At 48.8% G+C, this 23,241-nt stretch overlaps 1 protein-coding gene across 20 annotated transcripts in view; it reads right to left on the reverse strand.

The window, feature by feature from the left end:
* The window catches only part of TANC1 (tetratricopeptide repeat, ankyrin repeat and coiled-coil containing 1), a 246,689-nt gene that overhangs the window by 84,051 nt on the left and 139,397 nt on the right, over positions 1–23,241 (reverse strand). For 14 of the 20 annotated variants that reach the window (XM_051849489.3, XM_089328272.1, XM_089328273.1 and 11 more), the window contains one exon: positions 5,248–5,352. The exons of the other annotated variants lie outside the window; for them this stretch is intronic. In XM_051849489.3, the coding sequence (XP_051705449.2) occupies positions 5,248–5,352 (105 nt within the window). The remainder of the gene's footprint in view (positions 1–5,247; positions 5,353–23,241) is intronic. 20 annotated transcript variants of the gene reach the window in all.

Genomic DNA, 23,241 nt, shown 5'->3' on the forward strand with positions numbered 1-23,241 from the left:
TGCCACGTTTGTTTATACTTCTTTAATTTCCTGCATAATTTTGAATGTCTGAAAGAGTAATCAAAATAAGGCACAAGAGGCAGCATCATGACACAGTAAGCTAAGCTGCTGCCTGCCAACACCAGCATTCATATCAGAGTGCTAGTTTGAGTCCCACTGTTCTGCTTCAGGTCCAGCTCCCTGCTAATGCACCTAGAAAATCAGCAGAAGATGGCCCAGTACTTGGGCCCCTGACAACAACGTGGGAGGCTTAGATGGAGCTCCAGGCTCCTGGCTTTGGCCTGGACCAGTCCTAGTTGTTGTGGCCATCTGGGGAATAAACAGCAGATGGAAGATTCTCTTCTCTTCCGTCTCTGTATCTTTATCACTCTGTCTTTCAAATAAATAAATAAATCCTTTTTTAAAGAAAGGCATCAGTAAAATATTTATTTAAATCTATATCTAAATCTATATACCCTTTCCTCCTAATAAGATAGTTTGATGTTAAATTATTCCTTTTTTTTTTTTTGACAGGCAGAGTGGACAGTGAGAGAGAGAGAGAGAGAGAGAGAGAGAGAGAGACAGAGAGAAAGGTCTTCCTTTTGCCGTTGGTTCACACTCCAATGGCCGCCATGGCTGGCGGGCTGTGGCTGGCGCATCGCGCTGATCCAAAGGCAGGAGCCAGGTGCTTCTCCTGGTCTCCCATGGGGTGCAGGGCCCAAGTACTTGGGCCATCCTCCACTGCACTCCCGGGCCACAGCAGAGAGCTGGCCTGGAAGAGGGGCAACCGGGACAGAATCCGGCGCCCAGACCGGGACTAGAACCCGGTGTGCCGGCGCCGCTAGGTGGAGGATTAGCCTATTGAGCCACGGCGCCAGCCAAATTATGCTATTTTTCACATATGGTAATTTTATTGGCTAACCATACTTACAGATAACAAGTTTCATAATGATTTGAGATTGATCTTCCCTGAGCAGTGACTCATGAGCCTAAAAACTTTCTCATCCCTCCCCCAAAGGTTGCTCAAGTTGCTAATGATATATGAAGCAAAGCTAAATGGACTGCTCCTAATTTTTTAAAAAAAGGCTGTGAATCATGTTATAATTTAATATTTATCTCTAATGTATCTAAGGTTCCCCCTTAGGGAGAGGTACTGTTTTGTGGCAAGATGACATTTTTCCCCTAAACAATTACAATTGTTTAACAGAAGGAAGCTCATTTATAAAGAGCTCATTCTGTATGACACACAGCTTATTAAGACTATCTGATAGGAAAAAGGGATTTGTATTTTTGTTTGATGACCTTATTAAGTCACTTTTTTTTTACAGAGTAGAAAACACTGGGTTTCAAAAATAGTTTACAATTCCGAAATTCCTTTTCTTAAAAAAATGTTTCCAGGTAAACTTTAAAAAAAAGGTTCTTTCTTAGCTTCTCAGATGGCTGAAACATGAAATTGGCCTACAGTGGGCACTTTGAAAAGTTCATGGAAAAAGACAAGTCTATTTTGGTGCCCCTGAAATTTGAAACTCATAATTTTTTCAAAATGTGCATTTTCTACTAACTTGATAAAGACCCCTTCCTACATTCACTTATAAACTAATAAGCAAATTCAAAATGGTCCTTGATTTTCTTTTATTTTGATTTAAATTTCAGGGAGTTAACAATTACCAATTTCTGGTGTTGCATGACCACTAGAGCAAAAACAAGACACTACAGTCTGAAAAGAATTTTTTTATAAAAGCTTTTGTTTAATGAATGCAAATTTCATAGGTACAACTTTTGGAATATAGTGGTTCTTCCCCTCATACCTGCCCCCCCCCCCAATTCTCATCCCACCTCCTACTCCCTCTCCCATACCATTCTTCATTAAGATTAATTTTTCATTTAATTTTATATACAGAAGACCAACTCTATGCTAGTAAAGAATTCAACAGTTGTACCCACACACACACACAACATATAAAGTAGAGCTTGAGAAAAAGTTTTGCAGTTAATTCTCATAGTACATCTCATTAAGGATCACAGTCCTATGTGGGGAGTAGGTGCACAGTGACTTCTGGTATTCATTTAACAATTAACACTCTTATTTATGACATCAGTGATCATCCAAGCTGCCAAGGCTTGGAAGCCTTTTGTGACCACAATCTCCTTTCAGTATTTGGACAAGGCCACAAGCAAAGTGGAAGTTCTCCCCTCCTTTTAGAGAAAAGTACACCCTTCTTTGATGGCCCCTTTGGAAAGAGTATTTTAAATATTTAGGAATAACTTGGTATTTCACAAATCTTCAATATTTCACAAAATTTCAAAAGCATTTCACAAGGAGTGGTTTTCAATGGGCTTTGTTGGGTGAAAATTGTCATGCAATTACTGACAGCACCAGGAAAAGAGTGTTCAAGAATTACCTAAGGGGGCCAGTGCTGTGGCATAGGGGGTAAAGCCTGAAGTGCTGGCATCCCATGTAGGCGCCAGTTTGAGTCCTGGCTGCTCCACTTCCAATCCAGCTCTCTGCTATGGCCTGGGAGGGCAGTGGAAGATGGTGCTGGTCCTTGGGCCCCTGCACCCACATGGGAGACCCAGAGGAAGCTCCAAGCTCCTGGCTTCCGATCGGTCCAGCTCTGGCTGTTGCAGCCATCTGGGGAGTGAACCAGCAGGTGGAAGATCTCTCTCTCTCTGCCTCTGCCTCTCTGTAACTCCGCCTTTCAAATAAATAAATAATCTTAAAAAAAAAAAAGAATTACTTAAGAATGTCCATTGGAAGTACTCAAAACAGAAGACCAAATTTTAAAGGAAAACCAAGTCATGATGCCAATACAAATCCTATAAATTAGGGCTTGACCATGATGCACCTGTATGTGCCTGAGCCAATTTTTACCCTTGATTAGTTCTTGTTGGCTTGAACCTTTCCTTTAGGTTCAATGTCCTCCATACAAAAATCTACCCTTTAATACGGATGTCTTAATTAACTCCACTGAAACGTAAAGGATTCCATAAGGGTTACAGAACACCTCACTCTTCATTAATTGTCAAGTTCAATTCTGTTAGGCAACCGTCTCTTCATCAACCAAAGACCAGAGAGCTCCCTTTGATGTCACGGCGACCTTCACACATGACCATGCACCCATGAACACAAGCCACATGCCTTCCCCACACACCTACAAAGATGAAAATGCACCCGGCCTCTTAATTTGGGGTGAAACGGAAACCTCTGGGCCTGTGTGCACAGCCCACACGCATCATGGCGCCAAATCACAGCACTTGGGTCTCAGGAGAGAGCACATGTGCAAACTTCAGTGGTGCCAGCAAGACCAAGGACTGCGTGTGAATTCCACTCAGTGCACAGCCAAGCCCCAGAACGCCTCATCTTGCCAAGAAAGGGAGCCAGCTCTGCCTTGGACAAGGGGAGGAGAGCTGACAACAGGAACTATTTATAACCTCCTTTCTTTGCACAATCAAAATCCTAAATTCCTTCTCCCGCCCCACTCCCACACCAGAAGATGAAGATGTCCTCAACCCTACACAGGGCCTGGACAATCCTCCTAGGCAGCCAGGGAGGTTAAGGGTTACATCATGAAGCACTGGCTGGCCAAATTGTCAGGATCATCACCCACAGGACTGCAAAGGGGAAGGCGTGGCAGAGCAACCCAAAATGGGCAGACAGCCTGGAACACTCGGTGACTGATGCTCATTTCAGAGGAACAGGTCTGATTTTCCTTTTGACACACTGAAGAGAAATGAGAGAGAACAGAGACCTGCTGCACATGTGAATTCACAACCCAGAAAGGCCTCCTACAGTCGCGGAAGGCTGACCTCACCACACACCACCTTTGTCATGCACGCTGGTGCTGTGCCCTCCTTGGAACAAGTCCTCTGATGCAGCCCGCACAAGAGGGGGCCCAGGCACAAAGGACAGGTGGCCGTTCTCATGCCTGCAATAGCACCTCTCGCCTGCCCATTGTGCCCTGCACCATCTCTCCCCCACCCTGGCCCAAGCTCCTCTTCTCTTCCTGATTTTCAGCACAGTGTCCCCAGGTCGGCTCCTTTCCAGCTATATTCCCAAAGCCGCTACTAACGCTCCGTCTTCCCACCACATGCTCCTTCCTTCCTGCCCTCTACCGTACATCACCAGGGGCACCAAATGCACACATGTGGTTAGAATACAAGGGGCTGTATCCCCAGCCCCAAGGATGCAGAGGAGGGATCCCAGTGTTCCAAAGTGGGTGAGTTTTCTTCCCCAAGCTCTCTTTCACCTAAACTGAGGGTCAAACAGGCTCCCTTGTACAAGCCAAGCTCACACACCCAAACCAGAGGCCCCAGAACACGCAGGCAGAGGCTCCTCAGAGGGGAAAATGGGCAAAGTCCTGAATGGATTTTAAAAACCAAGAGTTGGTAATATATATCGAGTAAACGCTGCAAGGATGTGATCCTACCAAACATATTTTCAAACATAGAAGAAAACACAAAACAACTTCATGGAGCCGGCGCCGCGGCTCTCTAGGCTAATCCTCCGCCTTGCGGCGCTGGCACACCGGGTTCTAGTCCCAGTTGGGACGCTGGATTTTGTCCTGGTTGCCCCTCTTCCAGGCCAGTTCTCTGCTGTGGCCAGGGAGTGCAGTGGAGGATGGCCCAAGTGCCTGGGCCCTGCACCCCATGGGAGACCAGGAGAAGCACCTGGCTCCTGCCATCGGATCAGCGCGGTGCGCCAGCCGCGGTGGCCATTGGAGGGTGAACCAACGGCAAAGGAAGACCTTTCTCTCTGTCTCTCTCTGTCCACTCTGCCTGTCAAAAAAATAAATAAAAAAATAATAATAAAAAAAAATTCCATTCACTTTAAAAAAAAAAAAACTTCATGGAAAGGTTTTAATTAACCTGGATTTTTTTTCTTCTGCCCCTAGTTCAACATCCCCTAAAGAAAAGTTTCAGATATTAAAACAAAAAGTCACCAATGCTGTAAAGAAAGATATTAACAAGCTTTGCCAGGTCAAGCTCCAGTAGCCAAAGCCTGCTGTTAAATACCCTAAAGCAGAGTATTAAGAACTATATGATCGCAGACACAGGCTGCTGCTGACTTCTGCTGTCTCCCAAGCCGGGTAGCTCCCGATGCAGAGGAGAGGGGACTCAGCCCTTACACGATGTGTCTGCATCTATACTAGGTCCCCTACCCTGTGGGGACAGCTCCAGCTATTCATACTAGGGAAACATTCCTGCAACGGAGGTCCCGCCACGTAAAAGCTTGAGCGTGCAGGGAGAAATCACTGAAGACATTCTTACCATTCTCACTGAGCTCTGCTGGCTTGGCCACTTCTCTGAACGGGATTAGCACTGCATCTCCGGGTACCCTGGGGCTTTCCACATACTTGGGCTTCCTGACGGGACCTGCAGGGGGAAAGATCTGAGTGTGGCTCATCTTTTCCAGAGGCAAAGCAAGCTTCAGAGTGCACGCTGGGGGTCCTCACCAGGACCCAAGAATGCCTGCAGGAAGAGCAGGACCTCCCCAACCCTGCCCTGGAAAACACACACACACACACACACACACACACGTCACTGGGGAACGCCCTGCCAGAGCTGCCGAGGGGAAAAAGGGTGCACTCGCTTTCCAGAATGTAAACTCTGACAAGAACCAAAGCTGCTGATCTGCTGTGAGGCCTCTGTCGCTGCCTGCGCCATGTGTCAAGTAGGTGACTCTGACGTGTTCAAACCGGACAGCTTGGGATGAAGACATTTTTTACGCAATTTTCCACTAGCTGGGATGAAGACAGTTTGGTGGCTTGGTATCTCCACAGTCCAGGGGTGAGAACTACAACAGCCAGCCTCTAACAGGCTCTGCTCTGAGTGGGCAGGGGACGCGGGCATCCTATCGAGACAGTGACACACACAATGACTGTCATGGGCACAGGAGACAGGCTTTCTTGGCAGCTGACACAGCTGCTCCCAAAAAGGCACAGAAGCCAGTCCATCATATGATTCAGGGACACAAGAGGCCGCTTCCTCCTTCAAGCCCCATTTCTCAGAAAAACCTATAGAGTTCGTAGACTGGATGGAATCCTCACACAGAGCTTCTGGGGATGCACAGTGGTAGAGTCACTTAGGAAAAAGTCATGCAGTTGCTCCAAAGGCTCAGCAAGGAGTTGCCACAGGGCTGGTGATCACACAATTACATGAATATACATTCACACAACTGGCACACAAACTTTTTTGACAGCACTGCTCATCATCACCAATGGTCCATCAGTGGATAACAACAAAATATGGTCTAGCCACACATGGATTATTATTGGACAGTAAAAAGGAATGAAACACTGATTCATGCTACAACACGGATAGACCTTGAACACTTCATGATAAGTGAAACAAGCCAGTCACAAAATGATCCTAGTATATGATGCCATTCACATGGAATGCTTACAACAGGCAAATCTAAAGGAACAGCTAGCATGAAAGGTTGCCAGAGTTGTAGGGTGATGGCTAAGGGGAATGGAACTTCTTTTTGAGGTGACAGAATGTTCTAAAATTACATCAGAGTTATGGTAGGACAACCTTGTGGATACACTAAACAAGTACCGTATTACATACTTTTGAATAGATGAATTGCATGGTATGTGAATTGCATTTAAATTACGTTGCTTTTAAAAATAGGTCTGCCTATCCTGTCTACACTTTTCAAACATCACATTATATTTTGGTCCAGACTCACTCCCTTGTTTACCTTGGTTGCCTTATTCCTAAAGGGGTAGTGGAAAGAACACCAGGCAGTTCTACAACTCTGGTCCCTACTTAGCCCTGAGCCCTCCCCAACCATCCTGGGAGGCTCAGCTCTGTCATCACACAAGGAAGAATTGACGCAGGAGGACCCTGTGTACATTTCCATCTCAAGCACCGGATGCATCTGAGAAATTCCATTCGAAATACGATTTATGGTGAGAGATGCTGCCATCTAAAGGTTCACTGCAAAAGCATCTATACTACTATTTAAAAAAAATCCAGTCCCCAGAAAGCTATGCTCTTCATGTACAACATCTTAAAATAAGCCACGTTATCAAAGAGACTTCTGGTACTTTACAAATAAGAATGCTATTTCAAACATCAGACACCAGGACTTTTAAATGACTAACGTAGTATTTAATCATATGGCTGTCTCCATGTTTTATTTAACCCTGTAGAAAGAGGATTTTTTAAAAAGTGAAAATGGCTATGAGGGAAAGAGAAAATATGCTCACTATCTAAGTGAGGAACGCAGGCTACAAAGCAGTATCCAGACTTTACCTAAAACACTTCACGAACATCCACACAGAAATACACATGGGGGAAACACAGGGGAGTAGATAGTGTATGTGTAGTAGAACAAAGTAGCAAGAAGTGCAGACAGAAATGGAACCAAGGCAAGCATCAGAATCTGCCTACACCTGCGGCTCCCACGTGCTCCCTAAGGTACGATGACTACTTGTATCTGTCCTCCCAATTTGAGGACCTGGGGAGGTAAAGTCCTCTATTATCATCGTCTGCTGTCTCACAACCACCCCAATCAACAGCAATGCTGCTACTCAAGACACCTTCGCTTCTGATCAGCTGAACTCTTCAGAGTGAGCTAAACCTAGAGAGATCTCTACCCAGGCCCTAATCTACCTGCCCCAAACATCCTTCAAAAACAGTCTAGGAGTTAGCACTTTCTTAAAACGTGGGCTCTGGGGCTGGCGCTGTGGCACAGTGGGTAAAGCTGCTGCCTGCGGTGCTGGTTCGAGACCTGCTGCTCCACTTCTGATCCAGCTCCCTGCTAATATGCCTGGTAAAGCAGCAGAAGATGGCCCAAATACGTGGGCCTGTGTACCCATGTAGGGGACCTGGCAGAAGCTCCTGGCTCCTGGTTTTGGACTGGCCTAACTCCAGCCATCACAGCCATTTGGGGGAGTGAACCAGCAGATGCAAGATCTTTCTGTGTCTCTCTACCTCTGCCTCTCCCTCTCTTTAATTCCACCTTTCAAATAAATGAATAAATCTTTAAAAAAAAAAAAAAGCAGGCTCTGAAATGCATAACGGTTGCTATGAATGGCTGGAACGTGGAACTAGTGCAACCCAGAGGCTGCAGCGAGCACCCAGACCAGAGTGTTTGTGACTTCCATCCACAGGCTCAGGAGCAACCAGTGACCACAAGGAAGACTCAGCACAGAGTAGCCAGGAGATGATTGGTGTGATGGGTACACATGGGTGTACCCATCAAATACCATATCCCTCCCTCCTCAGCTCCCCTAATCAGGCCTCCATCTGTTCCAGAGCTAAAAGCCGTGAGTGACCCTCCTACAACAAGGGGCACAGAGTAGGCCAGGGTGCTCCCAGGCTCAGTTACTATTAATGCCAGACATGAAAGGAAACCTGGAACATACTGAAGAACATGATACATACAGGCAGCAGTCACACAGGTTAACCATTTACATATGCTAATCCACCCCTAATTACTTTAGGAGAAAAGCACCATTTCCCCCAATCTGAGGCTTGCAGACGAAGGTTCAAACAGTGCATCAGTTTGTCTGTGGCCCATACACGGTGCTACGGTGTAGATATGGGTTGAGTTTATCCCTGAAGGTTCCTGTGGTGGACCCTTGGTCCTCATGTGGCAATGTTGAGAGGTGCGACCTAGTGAGAGGTCCTTGGGTCAACTGGGTGAGTGCCCTCTGAAGGGCCTGTGGGACTCCAGTCTTCCTCTGGCTTCCTGTTTCGAACTGTGTCCTGCCATTCACCAGTTGATGCCGACTCCCAGAGCCGTGAGCTAAATAAACTCTCTTCTTTATAGAGTTGACCTGCCTTAGGTATTTTATTATGGCAACAACAAGTGAAAAGCAGAAGGAATCCAAACCCTGGTCTATGCAGTTTTGAAGCACATGCACGGAACCACTTCTTAGTATTTCTAGAGCACTGACATCTAGACTAAATATGCAAAATTTCAGAGATCCAAGGCCTTCCACCACCCAGCTGTCCACAGTCCTTGGCTGTTCATTCTACTTGTCTCCGATCTCCTCAAACTTTCACTGGCAGCTGAAGTGTCATGAAGTGAATGTCAACACGCGTTCTCCAGCACGGCCCTCCACAAACTGCTGAGCCTCAAACCCTGTGCCATGGGGTAAGCTGACAGCCACAGAGGGCCTGCTCTCTGCCCCTTTCAGTCAGTCGAGAATCTCGGCGTGCTTTCCAGGAGACACGGCAGAGGAGCCCTGGTTGCCCTTTACTCCCTTTTGAAACATGCTAGACGTGCAGTAAAGGGACGAACAGGAGACCATGGAGAAAGGGGGCAGACAAGAAACCAAACCTGTGAGAGTAGAAAGGGGGTGCCAAGGAGTAGTAGGGCTGGACACAGCAGAAAAGACCCATGCTGAGGGAGGCAGGACAAGGACTCAGTTCAGTCCACGGAGACCTCTGTGAACGCAGGGGCAGGGGTGAGGCTCCACACAGCGACTGGTTGAAAATCTACCTAAGGAAAAGTGAGGGGCAGGCGTCTGACCAAGCTGTTAGGACATGGGCACCTGCATCCCACATCTGAGTATCTTGGTTCAAGTGCTGGCTCTGGCTCCTGATTCCAGCTTCCTGCCAATGCAGATGCTGGGAGGTAGCTGGTGATGGCTCAAGCAGCTGGGTCTCTGCCACCTATACAGGAGACCTGAACTGAGTTCCCAGTTCCTGGCTTCAGCCTGGCGTGGCCCTGGGTGTTGTGGGCACTGGACAAGGGAGTTAGCAGATGGCAACTCTCTTTCTGCATGATACATCGCCCCCACCCCGAATCTCTTCCCAAGCCAAGAGCACTCCCTCCCTCATCGTGGAGGCTGTTCCTTCTCTATTATTGGCTGAATTCCAAGTCTGTGGACTTTCAAGAGCTATCAACTCCTGAGCGCTCAATCAAAGTATCCTGATTGAGAACAGTTCTGCCAGCAGGCTGGTGGGTTCAAGGTATGTTCCCCACTCAGATGTGAGAACAATGCCAGCGAAGCTTGCTCACCTGGGGGAAGAGATCAGAGGAACCCTCCCTGGGAGAACTTGCTAAGAGAAGAGACCCATCAACAATCATAGAAACCTGCCCCACCCCGCTACCCCAACAGCCACACAGCAAGAAATGGTAGATCCCAGACAATCATGCTGCAGCTCAACTTGCTGTCAATATCTACCTTCCAGACAGCTGCTTAGCCCTTAATACACAAACCAAGGATTGCTAGGCAGTAAAGACTCTTCCTGCAATACAGTAAAAAAAGGAGGAACCACAAAGAATCAGAGAAACAAGAAGGAACGTCCACCAGAGGACAAAACCACACTGCACCTACAACCCAAGTGACAAAGTGCATCCCCGGTTCAGGAGACAGCACAACAGGCTGTGGCTACACAAGGGCAGCTGGGTCACCCCAGTTAAGAGCGGTCGCCTTCAGCCAAGCATGATCTTTAAGATTTGTTTATTTTAAAGGCAGAATGACATGGACATCTTCTATCACTGGTTCACTCCCCAAATGGCCACAATGGTAGGGGTTGGGCCAAGCAGAAGCCAGGAGCCTAGAATTCCAGCCAGATCTCACATGTGGATAAGAGTGGGCCAAGTACTTGGGGCATGATCTGCTGCCTTCCCAGGCATATTCGCAGGGAGCTGGATCAGAAGCAGAGCTGCTGGGACTTGAAACAGGGCTCTGATATGAGATGCCAGTGTCACAAGCTGTGGCTTAAACTGCTGCACAGTATCACCAGGCCCCTATACCTAAACAGCCATTGACAGACACACAATGACACAGACTTTTGTGCCACTGCTATGACAAAATTTCCTGGATAAACAGGCATGAAGCCTAGGGTTAAGACACCTGTGTCCCACATCAGAGTTTCTGGGTTCCATACTCAGCTCTGACTCCTGACTGTAGCTTCCTGTTAGTGCAAGCTCATGTTCACTCTAGTAACTGGGTCTCTGTCACCCATGTGGCAGACCTGGACTGGGCAGAGGGAGTGAGAGGGTTGAGCCCATATACTTGTTTACTCCTCAAATGAGTGTATGGGCTCAACCCTCTCATTCTCTCTGCCCCTCAAATCATTGAACTTGAAAATTGTTTTTAAAGGTTTGTTTAAAAAAAAAAAACATGTATTTACTAATTTTGAAGAAAATGACAGCAAGAGAGAGAGACAGAGATCCTCTACCTGCTGGTCTACTCCCCAAATAGCCACAACAGCTGGTCTCTCACATGGGTGGCAGGGACCCAAGTACTTGGGTCACTACCTACTGCTTTGCAGGTACTTTCCAGGGAGCTGAATAGGAAGAAAAGTAGCTAGGACTCGGGGCTGGCGCTGTGGCACAGCAGGTTAAAGCCCTAGCCTGAAGCGCCAGCATCCCAAATGGGTGCCAGTTCATGTCCCAGCTGCTCCTCTTCCGATCTAGCTCTCTGCTATGGCCTGGAATAGCAGTAGAAGATGGCCCAAGTCCTTGGGCCCCTGCACCCATGTGGGAGACCTAGATGAAGCTCCTGGCTCCTGGCTTCGGATCAGCGCAGCTCCAGCTGTTGTGGCCATCTGGGGTGTGAACCAGCAGATGGAAGACCTCTCTCTCTGTAACTCTTTCAAATAAATAAAATAAATCTTTAAAAAAAGAAAAGAAAAGTAGCTAGGACTCAAACCAGGACTGCAAAATGGGATGCAGGCATCCTAAGCAAAGGCTTAGCCTACTACAGCACAACATTCACCCCAAAAGCATTTATAAGAAAAAAAAAGTAGAGCAACCACATCCCCCCCCCCCCAATAGGCAGAGTGGACAGTGAGAGAGAGAGACAGAGAGAAAGGTCTTCCTTTGCCATTGGTTCACCCTCCAAAATCGCACCGCGCTGATCCGGAGGCAGGAGCCAGGTGCTTCTCCTGGTCTCCCACAGGGTGCAGGGCCCAAGGACTTGGGCCATCCTCCACTGCACTCCCTGGCCACAGCAGAGAACTGGCCTGGAAGAGGGGCAACCGGGACAGTATCTGGTGCCCCGACCGGGACTGGAACCCAGTGTGCCGGCGCCACAAGGCGGAGGATTAGCCTAGTGAGCTGCGGCGCTGGCCGGCAACCACATTTCTTGTTGACAGAGCTCAAGACTGAAAAAATCCACCTCCACAAAACCCCCATATTGTCAGAAAAACTACTGCCCAACGTCTTTCTACACGAAGCTCCTTGTTTAAAAGGAAACACTACTCCAGATGCCCAAGCACAAGCTGCCTTCAAGGAAAATAATTTCCTCCTTTTACACAGACCAAGTGATAAAAGGTTAATCCCCTCCACTTAACCAGAATGTAATACCACACCATAATTACCAAGATAGCATGATATTCTGGCTACTAGCTATGACTTAAGGCAAGAGGCTCTTAGGAACAAGACCTGACTGTCAGGTATTAGCGTGCAAGCGGGCTCACCTGGAAGCTGCTTGGTCTCCCAGGGGCAGGCCTGCCTCCCCAGCACTCCCGGCGACTGATGGCCACACAAGCTCAAGCAGCGTGTCCACCTTCAGCATGCACAGGGTACCCTGGGGGTCTGGACACAATGTGGATTCAGATGCTCTAGGTATGGGTCAGGACTCAGACCATGCTTGCAGCCAGGGCAAGCCCCTAAGGGAGTCCACTGCTGATCACCAGCTCTTGTCAGCTCGCGGCAGGGGTCAGTGGCTGTGGCTGGAGCATCAACCTGCCCAGGTCACAAGAATTCAGATCAACAGGGGTTGTTCTTGATCATAAATTAAACCCACTCTGCCTGCACTCGAGATGGATTTCCTCATCGCAACTCTCCCGAGCCCCAACATATGATCCAAGGGCAAGGGGCTCTCCAAGTTATGAAGGGCTCTTAAAATGCCAATAAGCAATAGACATGCCCACAAGAGGTTAACAGCCATGAACCTGCAGGTGCCACCTATGCAGTTTGCAAAAGAATGGCCTCTTCCAGCTTGGAGAAGGGGGTACATGGGCCTGGAAGGAGTAGCCAGAATCTTTCCTGAAGTTTGCCACCCCACACCTCGAAGGCACAGCCTTCTCCCAATTCAGGGCTCTCTCTTTACATAAATCTCCAAATACACTCTTCCCGGAGGCCAGGTTCCTCACTCTTTTTGACATTTTAATCACACAGTTATGTTGCTGCTTAGAAACTGCCATATAAGGAGTATCTTTTAAAAGGAGTGGTGGAAATAAACCAAACTGGGCTTTATCTGCAGGCAGTGAAAGAGAGAAGGGCAGGGGTTACTTTTCATTTCTGAGTGTTTCAGTTAAAAATAATTACATATATATGAAAGCAATATTTGGGGCGCAGGAGCACCTGAGGCTACTTATTGCATTTAAAGTAGAACTTGCATTTTTCACGGCATCTGGGGACTATGGAAAGTGACACTTTGGGTTATCAATCATTTGGAGGATTTTTTTAGTATCTTGAACTTTCACAGTAAAGGTTCCTGTCAATTTTATCTGGTCTAGGCTTTCATTTCACATCGGGAAATGTTCACATAAAGATGAGAAAAACAGAAGATGAGTAAGCAGTCTTGGGGTATGAGGTGGAGGGCGAATCTATCACAAAAGCAGATGTCCTTAAGTCACCAGTTCCAAAGGGTAAACTGAGGCAATTGGCCGGATCACAGGGGTGGGCTTTTAAAGAGACAGGCATCCAGATAAATAAATCTTTTTTAAAAAGAAGCTCTACCTATTTGAAAGGCGGAGTTACAGAGAGGGAGAGAAAGAGAGAAAGGTCTTCCATCTGCTTGTTCACTCCCCAAATGGCTGCAATGGCCTGGGCTGGGCCAGATCAGAGCCAGGAGCTTCATCCGAGTCTCCCACGTGGGTGCGGGGCCCAAGCACTTGGGTCATCCTCAGCTGCTTTCCCAGATGCATTAGCAGGCAGCTTGATGGGACTTCCAACTTCTGATCCCATGGGGAATGACAGCACTACAGGTGGCTCCTTAACCCACTGTGCCACAGCACCAGCTCCTAGACAGAGCTTCTGAAATCCGACACACTTCTTTCCTCTGGTACCCCAAAAGAAAGTTTAGCAGAGGAGAAAAGACACACAATTTGGGCCTAGAAAACAGGAAAAGCTGGCCTAGCCATTGCTAAAGGGAGAGTTCTGTGGTAGGATCCTGGGCCTGGTTCCCTGCTGGAGTAGAGGCAGGGCTGGTGAGCTGGTGTCACTGTCCCCAGCACACTCTAGGAGGGGTAAGAGGCTCTGGGAAGGATTTACTCTGAGGGTAAAACCAACAGATCCAGCCAGAAAGCTGTGGCCAAAGACCTGGGCAATTTCTCCCAGCATGGTTTCTTTACTTGGATTTCTCCCACGAGAAGCTGTACAGAGGCTGCACATAAAAAATCTGCAATGCTGCTGGCAACCACTGTGTCTACACCAGGGACTGGTATGAGCAGCACTCGGCTTCCCTGCCCCACAGCGCCTGGAGGTGGGAGGGAAGTGCACCAGCTGCACCAGCTGCCCCAGCTGACAGAGCACTGGGGACTTCCAGAAACTTCCAGAAGCAATTGTACAAGGGCCTGGGGCCTTGTGTAATAAGAGTAGGAGAGCAGCTGGGTGCAAATTGAGCTATGACTACTACTGTGACCTCATCTGTCCTCAAAAGCAGGGAGAGCTGCGGCAATTCCAGGGAAGAAAAACTGAAGGCCCAAAACAAAAACCGGGCCACCTGCTGATGGTGAATCAAGTACGAAGGCTACTGACTTTGCTCCCGGTGAGCCCCCTTCCCCATACTCCACTACGTTTAGGAGTGCCCTGGGAAAGGGTGGGTAGCCTTCACTCTTGCACACAACGCACAGGGCACCGTGGAGATGCACACATGCACTGCCACCGAGGCGCTCAAATCTGCTAGGAAAACAGGATGTTAACATGTTTCCTTCAACAACATGGGCAAAGACTGTCCAATGTCAGTTTGCAGGCTGCCTGTGTATGTACTATGAGCACAAGAAGCTTCTAGAACTCAGGAACGTGACGATGTTTCTACTTTCAAAGCACCAACGCAGTGTGACCTCTCATGCTGCTCCTGTACTGCACCTGTACTGTTCTGATACATTAAAGCATGGCAATGCATTAAATCACTTTATTTACTCAACAAGTGTCTGTGGCACAGGTATCGCTAGCCAGGCTGAGAGCCAGACACGACGGAGCTCTCTCAAAGCCCTCGTCAGAGAGGGCAAGAGTCTATTACAGCCCCTGGATTTTATTTTAAAGCACAGCCACACAGAGAGAGGGAGAGAAATGCAGCTTTCCACCCACACCCAAAGGCAGTTAGTTGTTTTAATCTGGAACACAGGCTCCAGGGGTAGTTAACTGCCTTTTTTTAAAATTAATTAATTAATTTACTTGAAAGTCAGAGTTACACAGAAAGAGAAGGAGAGGCAGAGAGAGAGGTCTTCCAACTCTTTCTGGTTCACTCCCCAATTGGATGCAACTGTCAGAGCTGTGCAGATCCAAGCCAGGAGCTTCTTCTAGGTCTCCCATGTGGGTGCACTGCTCATCAGCATTACAGCCGCCGGTAAGTGCAATTCAGTGGTGAAAGTCATGACAATCAAGGTGAGGGCATTGCCCAGAAATGTCACAGAGGCAACTCTGCCTTGCAGACACCTGGTCCAAGAATCTGACTGGTCCTCAGACGTGAGGGCTCTCAGGAGGAACAACACCCTGGGTTTGAAAAGTGAATGGCCCCAGACCCAGCTGCTAAGTCCAGGGACTTGTCGGGCCCCTGCCGCGGATGGGCTGGAAATCCTGCATCCTCCCTGGGAGGCCGGATTCTGAACATGTCATTCTACGATTCCCCTTCTCTTGAATCAACACAATCTCCGTGCTGCAGTGGGCAGCACCCCAGGCTCTGCAGAGGAACTAAGAAGAAAGGTTACTAATTAGCTGACCTTGAAATAAGGCGATTACCCTGGATTACGGGGGTGGGCCTGATATAATCACTTGAGCCTTTAAAAGCAGGAGTCAGGCAGAGGAGAGAGGAGGCCGAGGTGGGAGGGATTAGAAGGATTCCAAGGGTGGGATGGACCCCAGCCTCTGATCTTGACATCCTGAAGGAGGAAGGCAACAAAGGCATATAGGCAGCCTTAGAAGCTAAGAGTGATCCCCAGCTGACAGCTAGCAAGGACGTGGGAACCTCAACCCTACAGCTGCATGCATTCTGCCATCTGAACGAGTTTGGAGGCATCTCATCCCGAGCCGCCACGAAGAAAGGCTACCATCTTGGTTTCGGCTCCATGAAACCCAAAGCAGAGAGCCAGCTGGGCCATGCTGGACATGGACGGCTGACCTACACAACTGTCAATAACACGTCTATTTTAAGCTGGTAAGTTTGTAGTCATAGAGCAGCAAGAGAACACGCATGTAACATCTTGGAAATACTGTCTTGTGTGCCACAGGTAAAAACATCGACTGCTAGGCGCTGGCAGCACCAATCCTGGAGCAGGGCAGAGCTGGGGCACAACCAGGTGTCTGAGGGAGGCTGCAGGGCTGCCCCACCCCAAGGTGGCTAAGAGACCACTGTGGGGGCAAAACACAGGCTGGGCCCCGTTCCCCTCCCACCTGCTGGTGGTCTAGGGGGAGAACTGTCTAGCCCTAACTTCCTCTAACTCTGTGTGTGTACGTGAAGTGGGGGGTATGTAATTATAATTTACCTGAAGCTGGTTTCACCAGGTTTGTAAGAATCATTAACCAAATCATTACAAACAAAATGAACCGCCCATAAAGCTTGATTTTAAGGTGTCTCGGAAAGAGGTCTGGATCCTTCCTGAAATGGCAATTTCAGAATGCCTCCAAGGAACTAGGGAAATAGGCCAGAAGGCAAAGGGGCTTCTGCTCCACAGAGGCAGGGCCTGAGCCCTCACTGCACAAGAAGGCAGAACCCTTGATGGCCTTCTTTCCCGGTCTGAGGGGGGTCCCTGGACCACAGCACCAGGAGCCCATGGAACTGGCTGCATGGGCAAACTCTCAGCCCCACCTCATCAGACCATGCAGGGATTCCGATGGCCACTCAGGGATGCAAACCCCTGGCCACGTCCATCAGGACCTTGCGGCACCAGGAGAGGAAGCTTGCAATGAAGTATGCAGAGAGACACAGCAATTATGGGATATGTACACCATGGAATACTACACAGAGGTTAAAAAAAAAGAAATCAGGTTTGCATTTAGTTTGCAACTAAATGGATGAAACAGGAAAACATCATACGTAGTGAAATAAGCCAGCCCCAAAAGGACAAATACCACATGTTCTCCCTGATCTATGATAACTAACAGAGCACCTAAAAGATAATCTATGGAAGTGAAATTGACACTTTGAAATGCAATGACTTTGAACGGCCCTGTCTCAGCTGTTGAGGGACAGGGTTTTTTTTGTTTTTTTTTTTTTTTCATATTATTTGAACTCTTTATTAATACAGAGTTAATAGTATGTGTACGAAGTTAATTGAAAATAGATCTTAGTAAAAAATAAGAATGGGAATAGGAGAGGGAGAAGGAAGAGGGTTGGGAGTGTGGATGGGAAGGCAGGTAGGGTGGAATCCTGTGTTCCTAAAGTTGCATTTATGGAATGCATAAAGTTTGCATTCCTTAAACCAAAGGTTTCTCCAAAGGCTCCACCTGCTGAAAGGTGCTCCATGACCCTCCATAACCATGCAGAAGCTGAGAGCAGAGCAATCCTCTGCCCCACTCATCTGCTCACTCCAGTCTCCACAACGGCCTTGCATTCTATCCCACCCACGCATGCGTGTACATCCTGCACCCTTCACACTACACAGGAACCCTCATGTCCTCCACACCACAGAGAAAATGGCTGGCAGAGGGAAGGACCTGGAACTTTCTGCCTCACCCTCACACTCATCTGCACTGGCACTCATGCCGTCACATCAACCTCAAGCTACTCCTCTCCTGGTGTAGCTGGGTTCCACACCTGGCTCTGGCTTCTGACCCTGTTTCCTGCTGATGCAGATCATGGGAGGCAGTGATGATGGCTGAAGTAATTGTGCCTCTGTCATCCTCAGGGGAAGCCTGGGCGGAGTTCCTGTCTCCCAGCTCTGGCCCCAGTCCCAGCTGTCACGAGCATCTGTGGAGTGAGCCATGGGATGGGAGTTCTGCCATTCAAATGAGAGAGAGATTGAGAGAGATTGAGAGAGAGAGAGAAAGAGAGAGGGAGGGAGAGAGGGAGGGAGAGAGGGAGAGAGAGAGGGAGAGAGAGAGGGAGAGAGGGAAGTAGGTTTTTATTTTCTTTAAACTATTTTGCAGTTGATGGTTTTTCACTTGAGGCCAACCTAGGCCTAACACAGTAGCATAAACCCCGCCAGGCCTGAGTTTTGTCCTATTCGTATGTCCTGCAACTTGAGCAAGGTTTAGAGACAAAGAAAGAGTTGCAATAAATTAGTCTCTAAAATTGATACAATTGCTTTACATTTAGGAATAAGTTTGCCATCTTTGTACAGAGAATACAAAAGGTCTTCAAAAACCTTCAAGGGAACCTATTATTAAAATACTCTGCATGGATTTCAAATTTTGATGCTAAAATAAGTAATACACTTACTTACATGAAAGGCAGGGAAATAAAGACCTGCCATCTGCTGGTGCAGTCCCAAATGCCTGAACAGCCAAGGCTGGGCCAGGAGCCTACAATTCAATCCAGGTCTCACACGGGATGGCAGGGACCCACGCAGCTGAGCCAGTCCTTGCTGCCTCCTGGGGTGTACATTAGCAGGAAGCCAGGACCAGAGGCAGAGCCGGAGCTCAGACCCAGACACTCCAACACAAGACATGGGTGTACCAAGTGTCCGCCACTCAGCTTATCTTTTACTTCTATTTTTCCCACATGCTTTTTGAAGTACTCTTGTATATCTACAGAATTTTTAATGCTTTTTTTTAAATGTGGTATCTTGGAGTACCTGACTGATGAGGCTTAAGATATTTTAAATATGCAAAATTTTAGCTTTAAACAAAATTCATTTTAAATATGATTTTGGATTAGTTTCTAATTACAAGATTTGTGAGTTTAGAGGCTTGTGGGAAACCATGCTTCCCAATTTTAACTGCAACGTAATGAACGAGAACGGGAAACTGTTATCTGTACACAACATGCTGCTCTCAGACATCAAAAGGCTCATCCTGCAACAGGCGCTGGGCAAAGGCAGCCTCTCCTTTGAGAGCGCTCAGTGGAAGGTGAGTCAAGACTCTCTCACCTAAAATGGAAACACGTGTCCTTAACTCCAGGGCACACGGTCTCCTGCCTTCCCCACAACTCCTGCTGGGCTGCCAAGGCTAGTCCCTCAGCTGAGTTCTGGAACCTTCTGTGCACTGCTGCAGCCCTGCTTCCCACACAGAGCCACACACACCGTCATGGCCATGTACTCTCCAGCATCTGCACAGAGGCAGCCCTGTGGCCAGGAACCCCATCTCTAAGTCGGGAGCAGCCCGCAGTCACATGGTACCCAGTCACGGGGCTGGTGGGCCAGGCCACACACACAGTGGCCTCTGGCAGTAACGAGAGTCCCACCATGGGTTGTACCTGGGCCGGACAGCAGCTGGACACCAGAGTTGAGGCCAGCATCCTCTGCTGTCCTCCTTGGGGAGGGGCCCACACTTCACAGCACATGCCTTCCATTATCAGAAACCCCTCTTGCAGAGATCAAGAGCAACAACAGTAATGTGGTATTCTGCGGCTTAGCCATTATCTCCTCAGATTCTGAACAGGACAGATTGCACTCACAGGTGCCATAGGTGGCCTGTGACGTCACTGAGAGGAGGCAGACGGAGCCGTGGCCACAGCTTGCCTCCTCCTAACACACCAGCTGCCACTGCGCTTCTCAGGGGCAGCGTCTGACTCTATCAGCGTTCTGGGTCCAGGACATGACACGTGAAATCTGAGACAGTCCAGACAACTACATTAGCTTATCTTTTTTTTTTTTTTTTGGACAGGCAGAGTGGACAGTGAGAGAGACAGAGAGAAAGGTCTTCCTTTTGCCGTTGGTTCACCCTCCAATGGCCGCCACGGCAGGCGCGCTGCGGCCGGCGCATCGCGCTGATCCGAAGCCAGGAGCCAAGTGCTTCTGGTCTCCCATGGGGTGCAGGGCCCAAGCACCTGGGCCATCCTCCACTGCACTCCCGGGCCACAGCAGAGAGCTGGCCTGGAAGAGGGGCAACCGGGACAGAATCCGGCGCCCCCACCGGGACTAGAACCCGGTGTGCCGGCGCCACAAGGCGGAGGATTAGTCTATTGAGCCAAGGCACTGGCCTTATATTAGCTTATCTTAATGTAAAAGTTCATCACTCACGGGCCGGCGCCGTGGCTCACTTGGCTAGTCCTCCACTTCTGGCACCGGCACCCCGGGTTCTAGTCCCAGTTGGGACATTGGATTCTGTCCTGGATGCTCCTCTTTCAGGCCAGCTCTCTGCTGTGGCCCAGGAAGGCAGTGGAGGATGTCCCAAGTGCTTGGGCCCTGCACCCGCATGGGAGACCAGGAGGAAGCACCTGGCTCCTGGCTTCGGATCGGCACAGTGTGCCGGCTGTAGTGGCCATTTGGGGAGTGAACCAACGGAAGGAAGACCTTTCTCTCTGTCTCTCTCTCTCTAACTCTGCCTGCCCCCCCCTCAAAAAAAAAGTTCATCACTCATGACCACTCATAAGTATATATTGATTTATTACAACAAAAAAGGAAAAAGGATGCTCAATTTTTTTTTTTTATTTTTAGAAAAGATTTTATTTGATAGGTTGAGTTACATCAGCTGGGGTTGGGCCAGGCTGAAGCCAGGAGCTTCATCTGTGTCTCCCACATGAATGCAGGGGCTCAAGTACTCGGGCTACCTTCTGCTGCTTTTTTACAAGGTCATCAGCAGGGAGCTGGAACAGAAGTGGATTACCCACGACACAAAACAGCACCCATATAGGATGCCGGCATCACAGGTGGTAGTTTTACCCACCGTGCCATAGCACCGGCCCCGGGCCAATGACATTTTAAAACTTCTTGGCAACTCTCTCATCTACCCAGGTGAAGTCACCTTTGATGGATGTCACCATTCCAGAGGCAGACACAGTCCCAGGTGGCATGCAGGGACTTTGCAAACTGTCTGGCTACTCCCCGCACAGGCTTCAGCATTTCAGGCATGAGCACAAAAACATTTGGGGCAAAGATGAATGTGAGACTTTAAAAATAACGCCCAGCCTGCCTGCGCCAAAGACAAATAGCTCCAAGGTTCAGAATGTTGACCTGTTCTACCTGTAGACCTCAGCATTAAACAATCTCGAGAAATCTGGGAAAAATCTTACCTAGAGATATTTATTTTGTATGCCAAAAGAAATGACTGTTGAGATTTCTTACTTTAAACTTTCTTTTCTGTGTAAACTCGATCATGCTTGTAAGGCAAAGTCAGAAGAAAGCCTCTTTCTTTAAGAACTTAATATTTTTTTCCTGGTGCAGGTGTTGTAGAGCAGCGGGTTAGGCTATACTGGCAAGGTTGGCATTCTACACTGGCATGCTAGTGGCTGCTCTGCTTCCAATCCAGCTCTCTGCTGTGGCCTAGGAAAACAGCAGAAGATGGCTCAAGTGCTTGGGCACCTGCACCCACCTGGAGAACAGGGTGGTATAGGCTCCTGGCTTCAACCAGGCCCAGTTCTGGCTGTTATGGCTATTTGACGAGTAGACCAACCGATAGGAGGTATGCATGTATGCGTGTGTGTGTGTGTGTGTGTGTGTATGTGTGTGTGTGTGAGAGACAGAGAATGAGAGAGAATGTGCATGAGAGAGAGAGAGAGACTCTACCTTCTGAATAGATAAATCTTTTTTAATTTTTTTTTCTTTAAAAGCGCGTTAGCTAGAATAGCACACAGGCCACATCTGTCACAACTCTGCCTAAATTGCTCCTAGAATAGGAGCACAAGCTTACTCACCGTTTACCACAAGGTGGCGCTGCTTCAAAGCGAATTCCAGACAAGTTCTTCACCATCAGAGTGACAAGGCCTGTGGCCCTGGAGCACCACATCTAGAAAACGCTCTCTTGTTGAGGCTTCAGGCCACACACTGGCTGACAGCCTATGTGGGGAACTAAGGCACTGAAGCCACAGCTTTCTGCCCCCCTGTAGGCCTGGCCTAACAGAACGCATTCTGACATACTTGGTCCCTGCAAAAATTCATTTCAGGCTCACCTACAGCCAGCAAGGCACCCAAGGGAGGCAGGAAGGCCCGAGTACTCCTGCATCAGAGAGACGTGCAGCACTGAAGGGTCAGTGACCCTTAGGTCCATACCGAAATACAGGGTGACGACAGGGAGATTCCAAACAACCCACACAGACCTATGTAAGTTACAGTGGTCCACTCCATTGCCGGGCACGGAACACTCCAGGAGCAGGGAGGAAAATCAAAATAACTCCTCCCACGGAGAACACTGGCAACCACACCTCAGCCAGGTGGCCAGGCCAACGTCGCCCGAGACACAGCACATAGCCAGTGTGTGCCACCCCACTCGGGGTGCTGACAAGGACACTACCGTGCTTCCCAGACATCCCTAACTCGAGCCGAACCACAAGAACAATACCACACAAATTCCTATAGAGCCAGGGCTCATCAAAACCACGAAGGTCACCTAAACAAACATAGTCGGAGCCACCAGCCCAGCCAAGCGGCGTCTAAGGAGACATGGCAACTACACGTGACCCGGAACCTGGGCTGGGGTCCCGGAAGCAGAGCAGGACATGAGGCACAGGCTATAGTGTTGGTTCAGGAGTTGTGAGAAACGCACTGTGCTCATGAGCTATGTCAGTGACAGCAAAACTCCCTACCGCCCCTCTCAACTTCTCCATAAATCTATCCCAAAACAAAAACTCCTCCCTTCACTGAAGGGAAGAGTTCAGCCAAGGCTCAATGGTCACTACGAGGTGCTGTCGCACAAGGGATCCCCTCACCTTCTGCGGTGAGGTGTTTGGGCTGTGTCCTCTGCAGTCCCTGGACGATCAATCGTCACAGAGGAAGAAGCCAAAGCAGGAAAATGCTGCCCCGCAGTAGACCCCATGAAGGATGGGGGCGGGAGCACGGCGCTCGCTGGCACCCATGCGCCCTGCACATTGTGAGACTGATCCGCCCTAAGGCAGCTGTCTTGGGTGGCAGCGGAGCGAAACAGAAATGACCCCGGCTCTGGAATCAGACAGGCCCAGGTTCAAGTGCCAGCCAGTCATTAACTAGCTGGGTGACCTTCAGGAAAGTTATCTAAACTCCAGGGGCTCTCCATCTACTGCCTGTGGTGCTCGCACTGGCACCTCAGGGCTGGAAGTGCTTATAAAGCGT

The sequence above is a fragment of the Oryctolagus cuniculus genome, chromosome 3 (assembly GCF_051225735.1).
Source record: "Oryctolagus cuniculus isolate XC-2025 breed Fujian yellow rabbit chromosome 3, ASM5122573v1, whole genome shotgun sequence".
Classification (NCBI taxonomy): domain Eukaryota; kingdom Metazoa; phylum Chordata; class Mammalia; order Lagomorpha; family Leporidae; genus Oryctolagus; species Oryctolagus cuniculus.